Source organism: Elephantulus edwardii, unplaced genomic scaffold (genome assembly GCF_000299155.1).
Source record: "Elephantulus edwardii isolate Elephantulus edwardi_28Jun2011 unplaced genomic scaffold, EleEdw1.0 scaffold00131, whole genome shotgun sequence".
Lineage (NCBI taxonomy): Eukaryota > Metazoa > Chordata > Mammalia > Macroscelidea > Macroscelididae > Elephantulus > Elephantulus edwardii.
Window position 1 is genome coordinate 8529203 of NW_006399881.1, and position 23421 is coordinate 8552623.

The window sequence follows — 23421 nt, forward strand, 5'->3', positions numbered from 1 at the left end:
TGGAGGGACAGCGCAGGAGAAGAAGGCCCTCTGTGAGGTGGACTGATTCAGTGACTGGGATAATTGGGATGGGAGTGTCAGAGATGGTACAATTGGCACAGGACAGAGCGGAGTTTAGAGCTGTTGTACATAGGATCGCTATGAGTCGCAAGCAACTCGACGGCACATAACAACAACAACAATTTGAAAGGAGCCCCACTGGTGCCTGATTCAGAGCGTGGCCGGTGAACTGAGAGGTCAGCTGCTTGAATCCACCAGCCATTCTACAGGACCCACAAACTTGGAAGCCCTAGGTAGTTGTGCTTTGCCCTAGAAGGTCTTTGTGAGTCAGGATTGACTGGGCTGCAGTGTTGTCTTTATACCAGAGGTTCTAATCACATTGGGGAATGGGTTTTGATAGGTTAATGCGGCAGGCAGCAGGCGAGTGACTGTAGGATGTATGTCTGAGTGTCTGAGTCAGTATCTATCTTTTGAGAGGTAAGAGGTGCAGATTAGGCGTCAAGAGGAGAGCAGAGCTGGGGGAAGAGAGCTGCGAGCCTTAGTGAAGATCTCTAGGGAGCCAGGAGAGCACCAGGCCCATCCTGAGAGAAAGCCTTCCCCTGGAGCTAGTGCCCAGATTCTCACACTGGGAGAGAATAAATTTATGTTGGGTAAAGTCACCTACTTCTGGTATTTGTATTATAGCAGCATCAGGGAACTGTTACGTCAACAGAGGATTAACTCCTAATTAGCGCAGCAGGTATATCTTTGGGTTTAGGATGAAGAGTTAATGATCCCTGTGACTCAACTTGCAGACAAACAATGCTGTTGTTGGTGGGTGCCCAATTTATGTACCATAAAACAAAATCCTGTCCTATTCTTCGCCTATAAGTACCTCCAGGGAGGTACTCAAGACTTAGAGCAGTCAACCACACAATCACCATACAACACCACATAGTCAACACTGAACACCACACAATCACCATATGCCATATAATCACTATACAATCATCATACACCATGTAATCACCACACAATCACCATATAACACCATATAATCACTTCACAATCAACCAGACAATCAATTACCATACAATCACCACACAATCAACTATACACTCAAACAATCTTAGAGCAATCAACCATACAAGATCAAAAGGGTAGCATTTGTTCAGGGATAAAACTCAGAAGGTAGAAAGGGATTAATGGAAACAAAGAATCATAGGGAGGAGGTGGGAAGACACTGGTCATAGAGAAAGCTCTGTTGACTTTATGGTTAGAGAGTGATACTACCAAGCCCAAGGTGGGCAATTTTAATCTGCAGCTCTCAGGCCTGGCTTTAATTGTCAAACATTCTTCTAAGTGGTATAGCACTGGTCTATCCATTTGCTGTACAGAGGTGACTCATGGTTCCTGTGATGCTGTGATCACTGTCACACTGATGTGCCAAATGCGATAATGATTACCCATGGTGGACAGTGTTTGGTGGAGCTCTCCGATTCAAACAAGCTTAGAGGCAGGAGTGGCATCCACTTCTGAAATAGCTTGAGTCTGGAAACTCTATGACTGTGGAGAAATGACAACAGTTACGCAAGTGTTCAAGTCTTTCGTTCATTGGGTAGCTATGAGTTATCTATGATTCAACGGCACTTAACAACAACAACAACATTGTAATTAATGTCATAAGAGAAAATGTGTGTAAATTGGTGAACGGAAAATTAATTTGCTTTTAAAACTTTCACTCAAATCATAATAATAAAAAAGAAATTGACAATTGGTTTTAGGATCTACAGAACAAAGCAGTTTTAATAAAGAGGAAGGGAAATAAAGTATCTAAACATAAAAAAGAACTAGTAAGTAAAAGGAAAAATTGGAATGGAAAATATCAAGCGTGCAAAGAAAGCAAGAAGGGAGTTCTGGTGGCCTAGTGGCAAGAAGCTGCACTGCAATCCTGAAGGCGTGAGGTATGAATCCACCAGATGCTCCACTGGAGAAGGAGGGGCAATCTCTTCCTGTGCCAGTTGGATCTGATTCGACGGTACACAACAGTGGAAGAGGAAAAACAACAACAACAACAAGATACAAGCAGTCCAAGGGTTAGGAACGAGATTGACTCCTGCATCTTCAAGAATTTGCACATAAATGAGACTAGGCATACACAGATCCTACCTAACTTTTCCTTGAGAGAAGGAAGAAAGGTCCTGGTGTGTTGGTCTGTTAACTGAAAGGTCAGTGGTTCAAATCCACTAGATGCTCTGCACGAAAAGATGGGCCATCTTCTATAAGGATCTGCAGCCTCACAAACTCAATGGAGGGTTGCCACTTGGAAAGAAATTGAGAGCAGTGGATCTGGTTGGGTTTTATTCTTTTTCGGGGAGGGGCACATTGTTGTTTGTTCTGGTAAGTCCAAGAAAGGAGCACTCCATACACAAAAACCAACTCAAGGTGGATCATGGACAGAGGACTAAAACCAAGGACTATAAACCTGATTAAAGAAAAGCTTGGAAGAGCTCTAGAAGTCCTAATCCACAACATAAAGAGTCTTCCAAGCATCCTGAAAAATCAACAACCAGGAGAGCATAAAATAGATGAATGGGACCTTCTAAGAATAAAATCCCTATGCACATCCAAAAACTTCTCCAATAGGGTAAAAAGGGAAGCCACAGACTGGGGAAAAGTACTTGGTAATACATGTCAGATAAGGAACTTATATCTAGAATTTATAAAATACTTGAGCAGCACAACAAGATAAAGGTAAACAACTCAATCAAAAAATGAGCCCAGGGTTTGAACAGACACTTCACCAAAGAAGACATTCAGATGGCAAAGAAACACATGAAGAAATGTTCAAAATCCCTAGCTCTAAGAGAGATGTAAATCAAAACAACTATGAGATATCATCTCACCCAAGTAAGAGGAGCAAAAATTAACAGAACAGCAAACAACAAATGCTGGCGAGGCTGCAGAGAAATTGGAACCCTTATTTACTGTTGGTGAGAGTGTAAAATAGTGCAGCCACTGTGTGTGATGTATGGTGTAGGCTGTTTGGTGCTTTCTCAAAAAGTTGTAAACAGAAATATCGTTTGACCCACTACTGGGAATATACCCCAAAGAAACCACAACTGCCATCCAAGCAGATATATGTACATCCATGTTTATCGTGGCTTTGTTCACAATAAAAAAGAGTTGGAAACAACCCAAGGTCCCATCAACAAACAAATGGACAAGAGAAGCTGTGGTATAGTCAGTCAGACAATGGAATACTATGTTGCATTGAAAATCAAGGCACTCACTCAATATTATTCAAAATGGGTGACCCTGGAGGACATTATGCTGAGGGAAGTATCTCAGTCACAAAAGGACAAATACTGCATGGTGCCACTGTTGTAAAACAGGACTGACATTGGGGATGGGGGAGACTGAGAAAGATGGGATAAATTATGCATACTGCATTGAAGCAGCTGAGGGAGAGAACTGTTTAAAAGGGATATATGATTGGGTATCATTGTCATGACAGGAGTCCAGAATGAAGGCTGCCTAGTGGAGTGGACTTGGGGGGAGGGATTGTATAACAATGAAAGAATTTTTCTTTTAATTTTCAAAGAGAAGAACGAGCTGGAGGGGAGGGGTGGGCAGGGAGAAAACGCAACAATGAATGAATGGAAATCCAAAATATCTAAATTTTCATTAAAATTAATAATCATAAACCAATTAATAATAATAATTTTAAAAAAAGAAAAGAGCATTGGTGGCAGGCGGCTAAAGTGTTCCCTTGCTAACTAGTGGAGTCCAAACTCAGTAGCCACCATGAAGGAGAAATATGGCAGCCTGTTTCCATAAAGCCTTTGTTGCTGTTGTTGTTATGAGCTATTGAGACAGAACTGGTTCATAGCTGATCCTCCAGTGGGTTTTCAGAGGATGTTGTTACTCTTTCTCCCACAGAGCAGCTTGGTGGATTTGAACCGCTTGCCTTTGTGTTCGCTACACAGTTCTTTACCCACTAACGCATCCTATGAAGCAGTTCCACTCTATCCTACAGGGTTTCTATGAGTTGGAACTAATTCCAGGGCAGTGGGTTTTGGCTGGATGGTATGAGGAAAAAAAACCCAAAGCCTTTAGATACTTTATATTTTATGTTTAGATATTTTATTTCCTTTCATCTTTATTAAGACTGCTTTGGTTTGCAGATCCCACAACCAATTCTTGTCTATTTTTTTTTAAGCTGTGATCTGAGTAAAAGTTTACAAAGCAAAATAACTTTCCAATTCATACACATTTTCTTTTAGGACATTGACAAAAATGATTTAAAAGCTACAGGTGCAGCAAGCAAAGGTGTGAGGACGGGTGAACTCAACTGTTGCAAAGTGAGGGCAAATTACTTAACATTAAAGAGCAAATAGGAATTGTCCATAAATGGAACATCTGTAGCCAGGACTGCATGTACACAATCGTTTACATATTAGGTTCTCAAATATATTTAAAACGCATAGAAAAAAGACCGGAAATATTTACAGCAAAATGTTAGCAGTGTTGCCACTGGGTGTTAAGAAATACAGTTTCTGAACGCATCCACAAAAAATGAAAATAAATTATATATGGGGTGGAGGGGAAAGAAATACAGTTCCTCTCCGCTATTTTAGTGAACTTTAGCAAAATTCTATAATGAGCAAGAATAATAACTATCATCCTGTTCTTTGTGCATTTTACTCTCTCTGGTTTCTCAACATCTGTGCTGTTTTTCCTGGCAGATATTTACTTAGCTTGATGTCTTCCAGGAAGGAGTTTTGTTAACTTTCATGAGGCTGTTTTCCTTTCCTCGTTCTGTATAATGAATTCCTTTGTTGAGGTTCCTTTTCTTTATTTTAACTTGATTTTCTCTCTCTCTTGCTCCTTTGCTCAGCCACTCTGGGATTATCATCGACTGAGGTATGTGACAGTAAGAAAGAGACAGTTTCTGGTGCAACCACTGTAGAAGGCGGTTTGGGCTTTCTCAAAAAGTTGCAAACAGAGATACCATTTGACCCAGCAATTCCACTACTGAGAATATACCCCAAAGAGACCATAACTGACATCCAAGCAGATAAATGCACACCCATGTTTATTGCGGCTTTGTTCACAATAGCAAGGAGTTGGAAACAACCTAAGTGCCCATCAACAAATGAATGGATAGAGAAGCTGTGGTATGTTCACACAATGGAATACTATGGTGCACTGAAAAACAGAGCTCATGCAATATTATTCAAAATGGGTGACTCTGGAGAACATTATGCTGAGTGAAGTACCTCAGTCACAAAAGGACAAATACTGCATGGTGCCACTGTTGTAAAACAGGACTGACCTTGGGGTTGGGGAGAGACTGAGAAAGATGGGTTCAATAATGTATACTGCATTGAAACAGATGAGGGAGAAAACTGTTTAAAAGGGATATGTGATTAGGTATTTTTGTCATGACAGAGTGAAAGCTACATGGTGGAGTGGACCTGGGGGAGGGTTTGTAAAACAATGAAAGAATTTTTCTTTTACTTTTCCAAGAGGGTAGTGTACTAGAGGGGAGGGGTGGGAGGGGAGAAAAGTACAACAATGCATGAATGGAAATCCAAAGTCTCTGTACATTTTTACTGAAATTAATAATAAATTTAAATAAAACAAAACAAAAGTGGGGGAAAAAGGAGACAGTTTCGGGAGATTTTCCTTTTCCTAGACCAAAATCATTTCTAAGGTAACTTTTTTTCAAAAAAAATTTTTTTTTCTGGTCCCAAGTTTTTATTAGAAAAGATAGATGGAAATGTAAGACATTCTGAAATGTTCAATGTTTCATCTATACCTGTGAATTTTCTTTCCTGAAGACATGACAGGAAAGTATACCAGAAAGTATCATTCTAGCTGCTAACTCACAAATATTTATTTTATTAAACCCAGTAATATGAAATCAGCACACATGCATGGAAAAATTGCAGGTGATACACTTCAATAACATTGCTGCTTTAACAATGACAGAACTGTTACAATGAGAGCTAGAGCCACGCATACATAGGCAAGTATGTCCAAGATACAGTCAGTGAAAGAAAAAGAGTGGGGGGAAAATGGGCTCTGTGTGTTGTTTCTCACTCACTCATTGCTGTCAAAATGGAAGTGACTCACAGCTGAATCTCCAGTGGGGTTTCAGAGGCTGTAAATCACATGGGAGGAGAATGCCCATCTTTCTTCTTCAGGATAGCTACTGCGTTTGAATTGCCTGCCTTTGAGTCGGCAGCGCAAGTCCTTACCTACGACCAAGCCGCTGCACTGAACTGTGCTTTTGCACGTGTAGTAGAAGACAGCCTTGCAGGATCTACAGCCTGTTAACACAGCCAACCCTAAAGTGTGGTAGAGATTTGGGGGACCAAAGGCAGAGCTGTCATTTACCACTTTATACTCACCCCCATGTTTTGTTTGGATGTTTCACAATAAAAGCAGGAAACATTTATTTTCAGATATTTTAAGACTATTTAAGTATTACTCATCTACCCCATTTGTTTCTTAAGAAACACAGGAAATAAAAATACATTTCTCATCCTGCACACATTCTTGGGGAATGAAAAGTACTTAATCTATTTGTGAAGCACAATGACATGTGCAGCTCAGCGATAAATTAACGTCAGGCTGCTTTGTAAGCTTTAGCAAGAGGTTTGAAATTCTAAAAATTTTTTAAAACTTAAATTTTTTTTTCATCATCAAAGGGGGAAATATTACAATACCAAAATACCTGAATGTATAACTTGATTTGATCAAAAGCTTTCAGTAAGTTGATTGATGTGTGAGAGAGATTTATTTGATTTTTTCACAAAAGCATTTTTTTAAAAAAATCTTTTCTTGAGATTTTAATGAAAGTTTATAGAGAACTCGGATTTCCATTCATTCATTGTTGCACATTTTCCTCCCTACCCACCCCTCTAGTTTGCTTTTCTCTTTGAAAAGAAATCATTTCATTGTTACACAATTTCCTCCCCCAAAAAAAGGCATTTTAAAAATTAATTTTAATGAAAGTTTACAGAGACTTAGGGTTTCCATTCATTCATTGTGGCACTTTTCTCCCTGTCCACACCCTCTCTCCCAATTCACTCCTCTCCTTGAAAAGTAAAACTCTTTGATTGTTATGCAACCCTTCCCCCCAAGTCCACTCCACTATGCAGCCTTTACTCTGGACTCCTGTCATGACAATAATACCTAATCACATATCCCCCCCAAAGAAGGCAATTTTAAGAAAAGTCTCGTGGTGACAATATCATGTTTTCTGGGCAATCACAAAGATTGGTATTTTAATAATAAGTAAATGAATGAAAGCAAGTCAGATGGTGGAATCTTGGCTCCAGTTGTCATGTTCCAACTCCTAACTGACCCTCCAGCAGGTTTCCAGAGGCTGTAAATCGCATGGAAGGAGACTGCCCATCTTTCTCCCACAGAGCAGCAGGTGGATCCAAACCATGTGCCTTTAGGTGGCAGTGCAATTCTTTCCCCACCAGGCCACTAGAACTCCTTAGTACCCTTGAGACTTGAACACCCAGATTGAAGCTTCCAGGGCATGAAGGAGCAGCCCGCTCTGGATTACTGTAATGACGTAAGCATTGCCCTGTCAGGGGGTGTGTCTGTCACCAGCTGAACTGGGCTTGCTCAGAATCAAAGATAAATGACAACTAGGAATATCAGAAGAAGCCCTGGTAGTGTAATGCTATGTGTTGGGCTGCTTATCAAAGGCTCAGCGGTTTGAAACCACCAGCCAATTCACCGAGAAAAGACAGGTTCTCTCCTCCCATAAAGTTTTACAGCCTCGTTGGAAACCCTGATAGAGGCCCGCTTTGTGCTGGGCATGAATGGACAGCAGTGGCTTGCTGTGTATGAACATTAAGACTAGATAGATGATCCCAGGGTCTGATACTGAACTTGCTCAGTGGTACTGACCACAGACACCTCTGAACGTGCTTTTTTCTGACACTCCTGCCTCTCTGGGTTCCCGCAGGATGAGGGCGAGGACCCCTGGTACCATAAAGCTTGCAAGTGTGATTGCCAAGGTGGCACCAGCGCTCTGTGGTCGAGAGCCACCTCCTTGGACTGCATACCAGGTAAGTCCCTGCTCACCTTGGGGCACCGGATTGGTACAGTCCCTGGGAAGACCCTGCTTTTCTGTTTCTTCCAATGCTCCAGATGGTCCCTAAGCTGAAAAAATACCCCACAACAGCCACAGTATCAACAAGGAGATGGATGGCACTCTTTAGAGGCCGACGCTCGGCTCCCTTCCTGACATGTGGAAGAAGGGAGATGGGGGCCTATCTCTCAGTCTACTAGACCAACGGGAACGCAGCAAGTGAACAGATGGCTGGTGGGCAGCATGGAGTGCCAGGCTTTTGAGTGAGAACGCCCAGGGTTGGGAGCCTGGCCTGTCCCTTACTCAGACCTCGACTCCAGCTTTCTTCCTCATCTGTTAAATTGTGTTACCAGTGCTGTGTCTGGATCTTTACCGCTCACCAAATATCTATGTCCTAAATAGATTAAGCTGGAGTCCATGACAGCTCTGGTTTCCGCTCTGCGGGAGAAGGATGGGCAGTCTCCTCCTGTGAGATTTACTGCCTCCAAAAACCTGGTGGTGGGGCAGCGAGGAGTCAGTTCTAGCTCTCTAGCAATGGACTATAGATGCCCATGTGGAGAGGTTGACAAGTGTTCGATTCCCTGAAATGGAGGCCTCCTGAAATTCTCCTCCAAGGAGGTGCCTTCTCAGAGGACAGTGAGAAGCCATTATTTCTGGGAAGGGGCATCTTTTCAGCCTAATGACCTGTAATCTCAGAAGGCCTACTGCCCTGAAGCCATCACCTGCACCCAGGGCTGAGGGAGGCCCTGGTCCCCAAGGTATCCAAAGCCCTCAGGTCAGAAATTCTTTTTGCTTAAGTGCCCTTTTTGCTCCACTGTGTGTACTTTTGTTTATTTAGGACATAAGATGTTTCCAGGAAGGGGGAGAAAAAAAACAACCTCCACCCCACCACCTTAGCATTAAATGGTTGATTTCTCGGGGCAATTGGCTCTTCTGGGAGTGAGATGGTTCACGGCAGCATCTTCCAGCAATCGGCTATGCTGCAGAACTGTCATCCAAGGGTCAAAACCACAGCCTGAAATGCAGGGTTTCCTTCAGGGCCCATCTCAGGAGAGGGAGACTCTGGAAAGCACAGGACAAGAGGGTCACTCCTGGCTACTGCAGACCCTACCCCAGCTCCGAGCAGAAGGTGGCCGGCCCCTCACACGATGGCCTCATAATCTTCAGCTTAACGCTATTAAAAGTACAGAAAGAGCAGGCTTTGCCAGCTGAGCTGGGATTACCCACCCACCCACCCCGGCACACTGACAGGTCGAATAGGGTAGGGGAGGCTGAAAAAGTTTAAGAAATCCAATCTAATGCTCTACTTTTATTTCTGACTTCATGTTCTACACTCTATTATACTCAAGTCTATATTCTGTAAGAATTATCTGTCAATGATTCTACGATATCATCAGTATAGTTGTTATGTGTGTGGCACATGATAGCCCTGGTGGCTGTGTGTGTGTGTGTGTGTGTGTGTGAGTGAGTGAGTGAGTGCGCGCGCGTGCGCGTTCACCACCCTGAGTCAGTTCCAACTCATGGCTGAGCCTCCATCAGGTGGTAAATCTTAACAGGAGATAACTGTCCAGTTTTCCCCTTCAGAGCCACTGGTGGTTTCGAAACCCCAGGGACATAAGGGCTTGCTGTGGGTTATACTGAGAGGACTATACCACTAGGAGCTGTGGTGGTGTTTACACACACACACACACACACACACACACACACACACACACAGCCACTGAGTTCATTCCAACTCATAGCACACTTTCATCAAGATTCTGAGGCTGTAAATATGTATAGGAAGAGAATGCAAACTGCTGATCTTTCAGTTAACAGCAACAGACAATGCACTACAGCTCCGGTAGCAAAATGTACGTGCATGTCTGTGTCTGTATAATGTGCTTGCTGAGTGGGACTCGACTCATAGCTAATCTTCCATTGGGGTTTTGGGGGCTGTAAATTGTAAAAGAAGGGAGGATGTTACCCATCTTTCTCTTGCAGAGGGACTGGAGATTTGAACTACTTGCCTTTGGCTTGGCAGCCCAACTAAACCACACACACACACACACACACACACACACACACACACACATTGTTGATTGCCTTCGAGTCGAGCACGACTCATAGCGACCCTATGAACAAAAGGCCTGAAGTCCCTCTACAACTATCAACATTTATCAAAATTCAGAGTTTCCAGAGGCACGTTATTTAGGAAGTGGATGCTACTCCTGCTTCCAAACATGTTATTGAAAGTTATTGGTTGAGTCGCCTATGATGCATAGTGACCCTATAGACAGCAGCTCTGAACCCTTCCTGTCCTGAGCCAGTCTGATTAATTCTGACACACCAACCCCCATCGGTCCTGTTACTGTATCGATCCATCTCATTCGGGGTCTCTCTCTCCTGCACTGTCTGTCCACCCTTCCAAACATTATGTCCTTCTCCAAGGATATGTTTATGTATGTATGTATGTATATATGTGTGTGTGTGTATGTATATATACACACACATATTTTTATATATATGTGTGTGTATGTATGTATATATGTATGTATATACACACACACATTTTTTAAAAAAATTTTTCCCCCAAAATGTGTGGCCTTCTGGGCTCCAAAACCAGCACTGATCTACTGAATAAAATTCGAGAGTGGTTAAACATACACAGCTCGGCTCGAAGCACCCTCTGAGCACGCCTTCACCCACCTAATCAGCAAGTCACCACTACACAGCAGATGCAGGTTCTTCCTTAGGTGTTAAAGAAGTAACAAGTGCTGTTACTTTACTAAGGAAGCCGCACCAGGCAGAAAATTTGGAGGTGAGGGAGCATAATCCTTATTAGTCTGAGAAGGATCGCCCACATCTCCACTATCACTGTTTATGCTGCTTTCTCCCTTGTACTTAACTGACAGCCTGCTTTGATTAGGCCAGGGGGTGGACCCTGGACTCCGTCAACCAACCTCAACTTCCTCCCTAAATTCCCTGCTGCCTGCTTCTAATCTTATCTCCCCTCATCCCAGCAGCCAGCTGGCTGGGATCTTCCTCCCCCCACCATCCTACCAGCATCTCTGCTTCACTCAGAGGACTGACTGCCTGGCAAGAAAAAAATAGACAGGGGAAGTTGACAACAATGTCCTCACAATAAGGAGTGCTGGGGAAGGAGCTGTGTCACCAACCCAAAGGCACAGGGTTCAAGGCCACTAGCCCCTCTGCAGAAGGAGAATGGGCAATCTCCTCCGGTGCAATTTACTGCTTCTGAGAACCCGCTGGAGGGTCACCTATTGGTCAGTTCTTACTTGATGGCAGTGAGTGAGTAAACAAAGTGATGACAGGACAGTTGAGGGGTCCCCAGGAGACCCTTGCCCAACTCAGGTTGGCAGGGAGAGGAGGCAGAGATGTGAATGAAAGATGAGTGGAGATGGGGAGGAGAGACTGTCACGGGCAGAAGCGACAGCAAGGCTGGAAACAGCCTCCCAGAAAGGTCACAGAGTTCAGGAGGAGAGGAGTGAGGGGACAGACCGAGTCCTGAAGGGCCCTGTGGGCCTTTGTTAGTATTCACTGTACATGAGAGCAGAGGGTCATTGCTCTATGACCTGAAGCAGGGAAACTGCCTTCAGAAAGGCCTCTGGATCAGTTGTGTAGAACAGAGGTGACCAGTCACGGGGCCTTCAGGACTCCACTTTCGGGTGGGGACTGTAGGAAAGGCAGAAAGGGGCTAAAGGGGATTTAGTAGATGAGGAAACAGCCAGCGGTGGTAAATTAAGTCAATAAATGGGCACTTTTAGTTGTCCCTTGCTTGTGAAGAGTCTCAAGAGAAGAGTTCTGAAGTTTCTTCTTCTGCCCTTTGGGCCTGATCACACAATCCCACCCCAATGTGTTTGCAATGGAGAGCTCTGTTGCCAGGCTCCGCAGGCCACCAGGCTGTTCAAAGATAGCCTGGTGGCTCTTCATTTTGGCCAAGTTTCCTGTGAGATCCCCTTCTCAGTGCTCTAGGACCCCATCCATATTCCAGCTCCCTCAGGGGAACAACTTCCGGCGGAACTCGGGCCTCTACCACGTCTCCCTCCTGTCACTTAGCTGGGGCTCTTAGGCCTCCTCGGCAACATATCTCTAGCCCCCATTCTAGGACTTAAACAAAAAAAAAAGAAACCTATTGTTCTGGTGGCATAGTCCCTAGGGAGCTGCGCTACTCACCCAAAGACCACACTTTGACGGCGGTTCGAATCCACCAACAGCTCCTCTGGAGAACGGCAGGCAATCTGCTCTCATGTGATTTATAGCCTCTGAAGCCCTTTTTGGGGTCAGCTAGGAGGCAGGTCGATGGCAGCGAGGTGTTGAGGTTGCTGTTGAGCCAATTCTGCCTCGCAGCGACCCTGGAGGACAGAGGAGAACTGCCCCACGGGCTTTCCGCGCTTCTAGATCTGTATTCAAGCTGACTTCCACATCGTTCTCTCATGGAGTGCTTGATGGGTTGGAACCGCCAGCCTTCTGGTCAGCTGCTGAGCTCCTCACCACTGCACCACCAAGTCTCCTTTGTGGAGACTCAAAGTCACTGCCTCGGAGTCAGTTCCAACTCGCAGTGACCCTCCCTCAGGCTTCTGTGGTGTGGTTAATGTTAAGGAGAGGAGACTGGTCATCCTTTTCCTGACGAACCCTGGCAGATCTGAACCACGAACTACCCACATCCACAGGCCTCAGCGATGCCAGGCACGATGCTTCTCCTCTCTTGGCCCTCTCCTCGCTTAGACAGTGTTTATTCTTTCTTGGAGCAAAATGACCCCAAACCTTTAGAATCAGGAGGCTGGCCTTCTTTGGAGGCAGTCTTAGGGGTGATGTGGGGACAGTCCGGGGAAAGGCAGAGGGACTTTAAACTTCTAGCACATCTTTGCTAGAAGAACAAGCACACAGAACTCAAGCCAACATCAGGATCTCCTCAGATCAGCTGCTGCGTTTTGGTCAGGCACATGCTAAGTACTCTACCAACACTATTCATTGAATCTCAGGGGACCTCTATGGAGCCAGATGCCGCTGTCATGACCATTTCACAGCTGAGAGACTGACAGAGAGGTGAAGTAGCTTGCTCGAGCTCACCCAAGTTTCTCTGTCACTAAGCAGTAGTTTCCGATCTTGGTGGACCATTGCAATCACCTGCAGCTTTATCTGCCGGTCCAGGCCTCCCTGCAGCCCAACTGAGTCAGATTCTCTGGGGGTTGTGGCGTGGCCATGTGATTTCAGGGTGCAGTCAAGGCTGAGACTCAGCACTTGAGCCCATGCTTTGTAACCTGTGATAACCACTAGCCCACGAGCCAGAGCAGTGGCAAGATGATGAAGGGCTCAGCTTGGGACAGATGGCATTATCCAAGTGCAAACTTAGGGGTCAGTGGGGTGAGGCGTGCGGTCTGGGCATCAAGCCCTGGTCCCCAGGCCCTGGCTGTAACCATGGGGACTATAAACTCTTGGCCTCCCCTGGAGAGAATGTGAAGGGCCACGTCTGGACAAGCAGATCATAGGACTGCACAGAGAGACTCTGGGACAAGCCTTCACATGCCTCCCAGGCTGCTGCCACCAAGCCACTGTCCCCACTGGCCCGCAGCCTGTACAGAGCCACGGGGGGGGGGGCTCACTGTGAAGCGAATGGAAGGGAACACAAAAGGGAGGGCCTGTGAAATACAGGAATCAAGTAACAGCTTTTCTGGCCCCTCCCTCAAGATGAGTGACCATGGTGCTATAAAGGCCCCAAAACTCCAAGCCCCTACCATCAAGTCAAACCAAAAAGAATGACAGCAGTTGGTCATCAAAAGCTAGAGCTGAAGGAAGCCTTGAGACATCACTGCTTAGAATGCCACAGATTAGGAATGTGAAGTTAAAGGAAGGCCACAGGCCAAATGACAAAATGACAAAGTTCTTGGGCCTGTTTTGGGGGCTTCAGATGAGCTGAGGTACTGGAGTTGCCAAGTTCTTGGGGCACCCACCCTTCTGAATCTGCCAGCCAGCAAAATGCCTTCCCTAGCAGGCCAAGAGGTTCAAAGTGTGCTTTCTTTGAAAGTGTACTTGTTACAGTGCAGATGCTCTGGGGGTGGACTCCTGGAAATGATATTCTCAACTAGCTCCAGAGGACTCAGTCACATGGGCTTAGTAGCACTTCTGTGCTCTCTCTCTCTCCCAGGAAGAGATATTATTTGAAGGGACTTCCTCCATCTTGGGCACTTGATACAGTGCAAATGCAGTCCCCCACCTCCCCTTCAGCCCCACTGAGCTGCACACACTAGTAGGAGCTAGTCTATTTTGTCTGTGTGTTGGGGTAGAAAATCTAGCTCCCTGGGCACTAGCCTGAAGCTGTCTTGTCCTCAGACTCTGGGGACAGGTAACGACTGTCCCTGCAGGCCCTCTGGTGTCATGGGGTAGCTTTCAAGCTTTTGCCTGCGTCATTCCACTTTGGAAAAAAATAAATTATCGTCCGGAAAGATGCCAGCGCTCATTTTACTTTGAAAGGTGATGATGCCCCAGTAAATATGCTCAGCTTTTCAATCTGAACACTAATTTACACATGGAAGAAAAAGCAATTTGACTGTCTTTATCTGGAGTTTATCACTCATAATCAGAAAGCTAGGAAAATGTATTTGCATGGCTTTCATATTTGTTTTCTACAGACATTCAGTGAGGAACTGGCTTTGCCTAGTAAAGGGGTGCCTGGAGAGGGGCTTACTGAATTGGGGATTTTGTTTGACTTTCACAGTTAAAGGTTATAAAGACTGGAGGCAGAGAAATGCTTGAGGATAGAAGAGCATAGGGTTCTGGAGTTCTCTTGACCCTATACTCACGGTGCAAAGTGGTTACCACTGCTCCAGCCATGAGGTTTTAAGCAATGAGAGGAATGAGGGCACGAGCAACACCGGACCAGAAATCCCTAGGAGATACTGTCTTATGTCTTACTGGTGAGAAATTGTGTCCTTCGGCACTTCCAACTGTAAAGGAGGCTGGGAAATACAGCACTTGAATTGACCAGAGTGTTACCCTCAACAGAATTAGGGTTCTTTGGTCAAAAAGAGGAGAATAAATACCAGGTTGGCTGCTGGAAGTCTCTGGCCAGGTAATTCAACAATGTTGTCAGCCTCAGAGGAAATACACGAGAAGCAGTAGGCAGTTAGCAATAATAACCAGCTTTGGCTATTCTTATTTGGAGAAAGCAGTTCCCTTTAACCATTCCCATTCAGCAGTCACTCAGCCACGTTCCACTCCCTTCTTTATTTGACTGGTGAGAAAACTGCAATTTACAAGTGGGAAATCAGTCTCAGTATATAATTGCCCCTCTTATATGATCCTGTCATTGGCATCCTATACTCCCCAATGCCAGTTAGGGACCTTGTGACATCATGCAGGATGGCTAGTCCTGTGTTGACAAAGAAAACCAAGATGGGTGGCATTTGAATATGATATTTTGTCACTGATCCCTTGGCTTTCAGGTCTCGAAGTGAAGGCTTCCCTAGAACCCCTCCCTCTGGAGTTCTTGACCCTGTTTAAGGCTGGAAAGCTAAGGCCTTGATGTCATCTCCGCAATCCTCTTTTATGAGCAGTGAACAGGTTCAAGACCTTCGCTTGCCTTCAACAGGTACACTTTCAAAAGTGCAAATAAGATGGTTTGTCGCAGCAGTCCTGCCTTCCTGTGTCTGCTGAGATATTTGAGTGTTTTAACGTTCTTCTGTCTCCCTTTCCCCAGAATGCCCATATCATAAACCCCTGGGTTTTGAATCTGGAGAGGTTACACCAGACCAGATCAGCTGCTCCAACCCAGAGCAGTACATTGGCTGGTATTCCTCGTGGACTGCAAACAAGGCCCGTCTCAACAGTCAAGGCTTTGGGTAAGCACTCCGGGTAACTCAGTTGATGATTTTTTTTTTAATGAAAGGCATTGACTTTATTTTATTTTTAAATTCCAGTGCCTTCCACAGGCCAACTAGTGTGGATATGGGCACTGAATGAGATTGTGAAGTCTTAAGAAGCACACCAGTTAGAGGTACAGAGGAGTTGTAAGCCCATAGTGACCCAACTAATTTTTTCGTTAAGGGTGGTGGAGGAGAGGAAGAAGGAAGAGTGAGCTCATCCATTTGAAGCACCAGGGAAGGCCTTGAAGGGAAAAGACTTGGAGTTGGTGCCAAGGGAGGGTAGGGAAGATGCAGAGGGTTAGCACGTGCAAAGGCTCTGAGTTGGGAGACTGCCTCAAGTGGATGGAAGAGAAAGGCCAATGAGGCTACAGCACGGGTGATGTGCGGCGAGCAGAGTCAGCAGAAGGAAGTCTGATCGTGCAGAGCCTAACAAGAACTTATCATGAGTGTGGTCCTTACTTACAGATAATGGGGGAACCGAACCCTGAAGGTGCATTGGTCCAAATACATGTTTTTGCTGCTATAACAGAGTCCCAAAGTACAGTAAAACTTAAACAATGAGGAAATACACTTCCTGTTAACTTCAAAAGTTTCAGTAAGCACTCTAGAGTTATTTCAGCAGCTTAAAGGTATCAGGGGCCCTGGTTCTTCCTATGTATTATTCTGTTATCTTTAACCTAAACCTTCCATCTTGGAGCCCAAGACGGCTCCTCCAGGTTCTGTCATCACATCCATATTTTAGTTAGTAGGGAGACAAAAATGGAAAGCAGAGTGAACATCCATTTCCCTTAAGGACCTGAGCATAGCCAATACATCATTTCTGCTCACATTCCACTGGTCAGATTTTTGTCAGAAGACTGTAGTGAGCTGCAATGTCAGTTGGGAAATGTAGTCTCGGGTAAGCTATTTGCCCAACTGAAAAGCAGGGCTTTTAAAAAGAAAATGGGGAAAATAGTTAAGGGGAGACAATTAGTAGCCTCTGCCAGATGAATGTTTTAAGTTGTTGAGTATCAGCTTCAGACTTTTGTTTTAAGAAAAATGTTCTGAGGGTGTTCAGGTGGCCTAGTGGCAAGAAGCTGCACTGCAATCCCAGAGGTGGATGGTTCGAATCCACCAGATGCTCTGCTGGAGAAGGAGGGGCAATCTCCTCCTGTACCAGTCAGATCCGATTTGACGGTACACACACACACACACACACACACACACACACAATAATACAATTTTTTTACAAAGAAAATTGCTCTGGCTCTTGTGGGAAGAGTTAGTTGTTGGGGGAAGAGAGATTAGAGATAATACAAGGGAGATTAGTTAAGCTATGGCAGTAGTGCAGGCAAGACTTTGAGAGTGATGTGGGCTTGAGTGGTGGCAGTGAAAACAGAAGAGATCCACTTGAGAAATATTTGGAGATGGAGCCAATTGTTGCATTGAGTATTGAAGAGACAAGAGGTCAAGTATGGCTCTCAGCTGGCCACAGCCGGGAGGATGGGAGTACTATTTACAGGGGGCACTGGAGGTGGGGCTTGGGATCGAGGTGGCTAGGAGCTCACTTAAGGAGACATGTTTCAGTTGCAATGCCGGAAGTCATCTAGGAGTTGTAATCTAACAGGCACATGGCTCTCTGGATTTGAAATTCTAAGACAGGCCTGAGAGAGCAGCCACAAGTCAGGAGCTACCCCGTGAGCAAGTTCAGAATATGCAGAGAAGGCAGTCAGGGACTGAGTCCTAATAAACTACTTCTCAGTAAAAGAAGAAGAAGAAGAAAAAAACCCAACCCCACAACCCAAACAAACTAGAAGAGAAACCATAGATTCCCACAAATTATGAGAGAGAAAGCGAAATTAAAAATAAGTTATTTTGCCTTTCAATGACAGAAAGCCCTTCCAGAAGCAAGTGGTTCAGGGTGTGCCCTTGGTAGACATTCTCTGAATGGCAAGGATGATAGTATCAAAAAACTCAGATATGTCTGAAGAGAACAAAATAGAAACACTTGTGAGAAGAGAAAGTCATTAGGAGACACTAATCAACAGGGTAGGGGGCTGCTGGGTCCAATAACCGTATGTTCACAGCTATGCTTGAAGCCATTTCACTGCCTTAATTGAATCTAGCTCTCAGAGAGGTGCAGATTCAGGGAAAAAGAGGAGATCTGAGCTAAGCTCTGGGAGGTGGTGCCTCCAGGCCCAGGGAGGAGTGCCTGGGAAGGGCTCCTGGTGATGGTGGTGTGTTCCTGGCAGGTGTGCCTGGCTCTCAAAGTTCCAAGACAGCAGCCAGTGGTTACAAATTGATCTGAAGGAGATCAAGGTGATTTCGGGGATCCTCACCCAGGGACGCTGTGACATCGATGAGTGGATGACCAAGTACAGTGTGCAATACAGGACCGATGAGAACCTGAACTGGATTTATTATAAGGACCAGACTGGAAACAACCGGGTAAGTCAAGCCTGCATGCCAACCCTCCATCATGGGCCCTCCCTTCCCTGTGCCCTTGCCCACTCCCTCAGGGCACTGCTCCACATCATGGTGGCCCAAATGTGCTTCTTTCTCAGCATTCTGTCTCTCTCAGTGGGCACACCAGGGATCTTTGCTTGTATCCTTGGTACCTGGTGCAACTTGTTGGCCACTCTTATGTGCCAATAAACTATGTCGACATTCTTCTATCAGAAGATCAACCAATTCCAACCAACTTATTGTTGGCCAAGTTGGAACTGACTCATAGCTGATCCTTCAGTGGATTTCCAGAGGCTGTAAATCAAGAAGAAGAAATTGTTCATCTTCTTCTAGAGGGGTAGCTGATGGATTTGAACTGCCTTTCTTTGGGTCGGCAGCACAACTCCTTACCTACTAGCCCACCAGCGATGGTTGCTTGAACACTCACGACTGGCTATTTAGACTGTCCCAAACTCACTGGATCACGGACTAGTCTTTGTTTCTTGGATCTCACTTTATGTGTTGTTGATGCAAGTAGGTCATAACTGTCCATGTCCTATGACCTGATAGGATCTGATGTCCTAGTGATTGAGACAGAATGGCAGCCACTTAGCTATGTGAATGATGGAAAGCCAGGGCAGATGCAGGGATGCATTTAAGAGCCTTTAAGCCTGAAATGAAGCTGTCTTCAATTTTTGCGCAGCTTTATTTGTGGTCAATCTCCTCTCATGCAATTTGCAACCTTGGAAACCCAATGGAGAGTCAGCTCTGAGTCAATTCTTACTCAGTGGCCTTCAGTTTATATGTCTTATACACACACACAGAGAAAGAATAACAAATTTAAAACTCAATATTTGCTTAGATATGTTAAACCATCCTTTTGCCTAAGTACAAGGACTTCCCCAGCCTACTGTGGACGCTTAGCTGGCTTAAACAGACACACGCAGCTGACTGACGGAAAGCTCTGTAGTCTCTGATGGCAATCTGTGTAGCAAGACATATATATGGGTGAAGCTTTGGAGTTCGAACACAGTAGGAAGAACCATCTTGATACTTGGAATTCTCATTTCATTTTTTTATCTTATTAGTTGACTTTTTAAAAAGCCACTTAGGCTTCTTTTTGAAGCCCTATCTGTTTTTCTGGAGGCCTCAGCCATTTGCAACCAGGTACTTCCTCCTGGGCCTTGTGAAGTTGAGAGGAGCCAGTTCCACCCTCCCCTCTTCACCTGCCTCCGGACTTAAGTGGGCTGAGGACCAAATGGCTAGAGGGGCACGAGTAGTGCTATGGGGTGGGGGTGGGGGTGGGGGGGGCAAGAAGACAAGACCATGGCTGATAAGGGCCTTCTTGTTCTGTGGATGAATGAGGCCAATGTTGTGACCAGACCAGATTTTTACAGGAGATAGTCTCAGAAGGATATGAAATGTCCCGGTGTCATTAGGCAGAGCATGGCAACTCTGCAGAGTGCAAAGAGCAACTGTTTTCTTTAAAAACAAATTCCAGAATCCCTGGCTCTTGAGTTACAACATTGGCACCATTTTATGTCATGCCCAAGCCCAAGCAAATCCTTTCTTTCTGCTCTGAGAACTGCCTCTTGCTTTCCAGCATTTTCTCTGTAGCTTCTTAAAAGTCATTTTCCTCCCTAAGCCTAAAATGTACTTGCCATTTATATGGATGCAGGGACACACTTAAAACTCTAGCTCGCAACTTCAGAACCAACTCAAGAGTTTTTACTTGAGCCCCACTTCAAATCCCTTTTTAACCTCTCATGACTGTAACACAAGACTTTTCAAGGCTTCTTGTTCAAATGCAAGGAATAAAAGAACAAATTGGCGAGAGTGCAAAAGTGTTTTCTATTGGTGCCATCAATAGAACTTTCTAGAATGATGAGAAACTCCTTCTGTGCACTGACCAATATGGCAGCCACAAGTCACATGTACTTCAGAGTATATATGACTAGTGTGATGAGGAAGGGTGAATTTTTATTCCACTTGCATTCATTTAAACTTTAATAGCTACATGTGGCAGTGGCTACCACACTGGAAGCTGCAGTTCTAGAAATTTCTCAGGCATGCTTTAAGCATGGAGGGCATGACAATAATTCAAGGTCAGATCTGCAAATTCCCCAGAGAAGCCCTGATGGCACCATGGTTAAGTGCTAGGCTGGTAACTGAAAGGTCTGTGGATCAAACCCATCGGCCACTCTACATGAGAAAGATGTGGCAATGAGATATGGGAATGCAAAAGGAGTACACCCACAAGTGTATATATAGGTTGGGCAGAGGATCTATCTACATAGGCACTTACACATGTGAATATGCATTTATATATGTGAATATACCCCTGGATGTAGTAGAGCATTGTTCATAGCTACAGGCAGACACTTTGAAGGAATGAATCACTGACATTGGAGGCTTAAGATCACAGTGTCCTGGGACATCTCGGTCAACTGGCCTAACAATCCACCAAGAACACTGGCATTCATCCTGTTTAGGTGAGCATCCACTGGAGTCTTAGAAGCTGGGGGGGGAGGCAATAATTTAAGGTGCAACTAATGGCCCATTCTTATCTGGAGCAAAGGAGAGTGGAAACCAACAACAACACTAAGATTGAGGTAAACAACTGCTCCGAAGGTCTCACGGGCCATGCGGAACACGGCCTTCACCCCCCTGGCAGTGGACTGAGGCGTGTGCAGCGGCCATGATGACCACTCTGATCGGGATCAGAGCAGGAAGTCTCAGACAGAATGAGGGAGAAAAAAAGGCACATGAAATTCAAAATCACAAAAACGACCAGGCTTACTGGTCTGATAGAGACTACCTGGAATCTAAGGGCCGTGGCCTTCAGATGCCCCTTCCAGCCTGGCCCTGAGTCCACCTCGCAGCCAAACAACAGATAGCCCTGTAGAGCGAACAATAATATAGGCGAGGAAGGTACTTCTCAGAATCTTCAGCCACATGAAACCAAAAGGGTAGGATTTGCCCCAAAGCAGAGCCCAGAAGGCAAGAAGTGGCAGGAAAGAAGGGCAGGGAAGGAGCAAAAAGTGCAAAGAGCACTGTTACACCATTGGATCGGGCCTAACACCACTAGCCAAAATGTGGACACAATGGTGACTGGGAAGCTAATTTGCTCTGTCAGCTTTCAGCCAGCCTTGGAAACACTATAAGGCAGCTCCACTCTGTCCTGTAGGGTTACTATGGGTCGGATGAGACTCCACAACCAAGGGAGTGTAGGTTGCCAATTCTGTGGGCTTTCACTTGCTAAGATCTGGCACTGGAGCTTAGAGTGGAGGCCAGCTCTAGACAGGAAACACTCTTTCCTCTACCCGGATGTGGTGACAGAGTTTTCTGCCTGCCTTTAGGTCTTCTATGGAAATTCCGACCGCACCTCCACAGTCCAGAACCTGCTCCGGCCCCCCATCATCTCCCGCTTCATCCGGCTGATCCCGCTGGGCTGGCACGTCCGCATCGCCATCCGGATGGAGCTGCTGGAGTGCGTCAGTAAATGTGCCTAATGCCGCCCGCCTCGGCTCTGCGCCTGCTGGGGGGCCCAGGTCTCCTGGGGAGGCCACCCTGCCGCCCACTGAGACCCACAGACAGGGCTCTATTTGACAAGCACTTTTAAAAGCAAAGCTGGGTAGAGAATATTTGGTTTCTAAAAAGATACTGTTTCCAATTTCAATGAAAGGAGAAAGGAAAAAAACTCGAAGTTATTTCCCACTCAGGGCCAAAGAAAATCAGAACAAAGAGAATGTCCCTAGAAACCATTTTCTTACAAAAGCATAAGTAGCAGGGGCAATTTGCTACTCTCGGTCTTTGTCTCGGTGACAGTGTGAAAGGTGTAGTCCCAGGGGAACACAAAGCAGCCCTGAGAATTGGAAAATTCTTTTGCTTTCCCACATTCAAAACAGACACAGTTTCCTAAGGCTTTGCTTTGAATGCCAAGGGGAGCAAGCTCGCCGTTTCTCCTAGTTTTGATTTTCATTCGCTTCATGGCCTAAGCATATTTTAGAGCCCCGGAAACACAGAGTAGAAAGTTTCGAAGGTGATCAGGGAAGAGGCGTGTGCTGTCCCAGTTTCCGGAGAGTCACTCGATGCCCGTTTGGTCCCAGGCAGCGGAGTCTCCAATCCTGAGTCTTCATCCTGTGCCAGGGTTTGGCCTCCATCCCCGCACATCTACACACTGGGAAGGATTCAAAGCTTGCCTGGCACATAGCTCTACTCTCCAAACTATCTAGGGCTGTGGTCCCCATTCAGGGCAAAGCAGCCAACTTCCCTTGTATTTAGGGACCAGATCTTTTCTGATTCTAAATGACTAGAAAACACTGGACTTTTCTTTGACTACCACTTTTCAACAAGCCTAGTGTGTCTGGAAAACATTTGGCCCAGGTGCTTTCACAGGAGGGAGCCTATGCTTTGCAGAGAGTGATCAGGCCCCACCTCATGAAAAGGAAGATGATGTAGCACTCCCTAAGAATCTAGCCCTCTAACTTCTTCTGCCCCCCCCCGCCCCCAGCCTTTCAATGTACTGACCCACCAGCTCTTGATGCTTGTGATCTCTCTAGCAAGGATGCTCCTGGCCAGGAGCAGCCTCATTAATATGCAGGGGTTTGTCTGTTTCTGTTGTTACTCCAAGTTAAGCCCGAGACTGTCCAGGGGAGTGAGCAGATGTACAGGGGCCACGGGAGCTAAGTGGGGATGGGAGCAGAGGCTAAGAATCTCCCAAAGGCAACTGGGAACCCAAAGACAGGCCTGGTCTGGCTGCGAAGCAACCTTTGCTGGTACCTCATTTCTCTGAGTTCCATTATTAGCACCCTGGACATTCCAATTCCCATCTCTGTGAACCGGCAGCCTCCTCCAAGGCCCAAAGCACCTCCTATTCAACTAGCCTCTTGCTCGTCCCATGCCGGATACTTGAATCTAGAAAAATGCTTCCTTGGCAGGAAGTTTCAATCTTCTCTCAAATAGAAATCCATCACTTTGGGGTAGGGAAAATATCCATTGCTGGCCTTAGGACTCATGGACAAATCTATG

General features: G+C 45.5%; 1 protein-coding gene across 1 annotated transcript; it reads left to right on the plus strand.

Moving 5' to 3' along the window:
- Positions 1–386: 386 nt before the first annotated feature.
- Positions 387–21902, plus strand: RS1 (retinoschisin 1). The gene is made up of 6 exons (XM_006893828.1): positions 387–420; positions 4880–4905; positions 7976–8078; positions 15801–15942; positions 18198–18393; positions 21750–21902. Exons 1-6 carry the CDS (start codon positions 387–389, stop codon positions 21900–21902), a joined length of 654 nt encoding a protein of 217 aa, XP_006893890.1.
- The last annotated feature ends 1519 nt before the right edge of the window (positions 21903–23421 follow it).

What these genes read in the sequence shown, in the direction of transcription:
- RS1 (XM_006893828.1), top strand. Translation starts at nt 387, where the DNA reads ATGGGTTTTGATAGGTTAATGCGGCAGGCAGCAG. An exon ending in TGGGATTATCATCGACTGAG is followed by an intron (nt 4,906 to 7,975) that starts GTATGTGACAGT and finishes GGGTTCCCGCAG; the next exon opens with GATGAGGGCGAGGACCCCTG. An exon ending in ACCAGACTGGAAACAACCGG is followed by an intron (nt 18,394 to 21,749) that starts GTAAGTCAAGCC and finishes GCCTGCCTTTAG; the next exon opens with GTCTTCTATGGAAATTCCGA.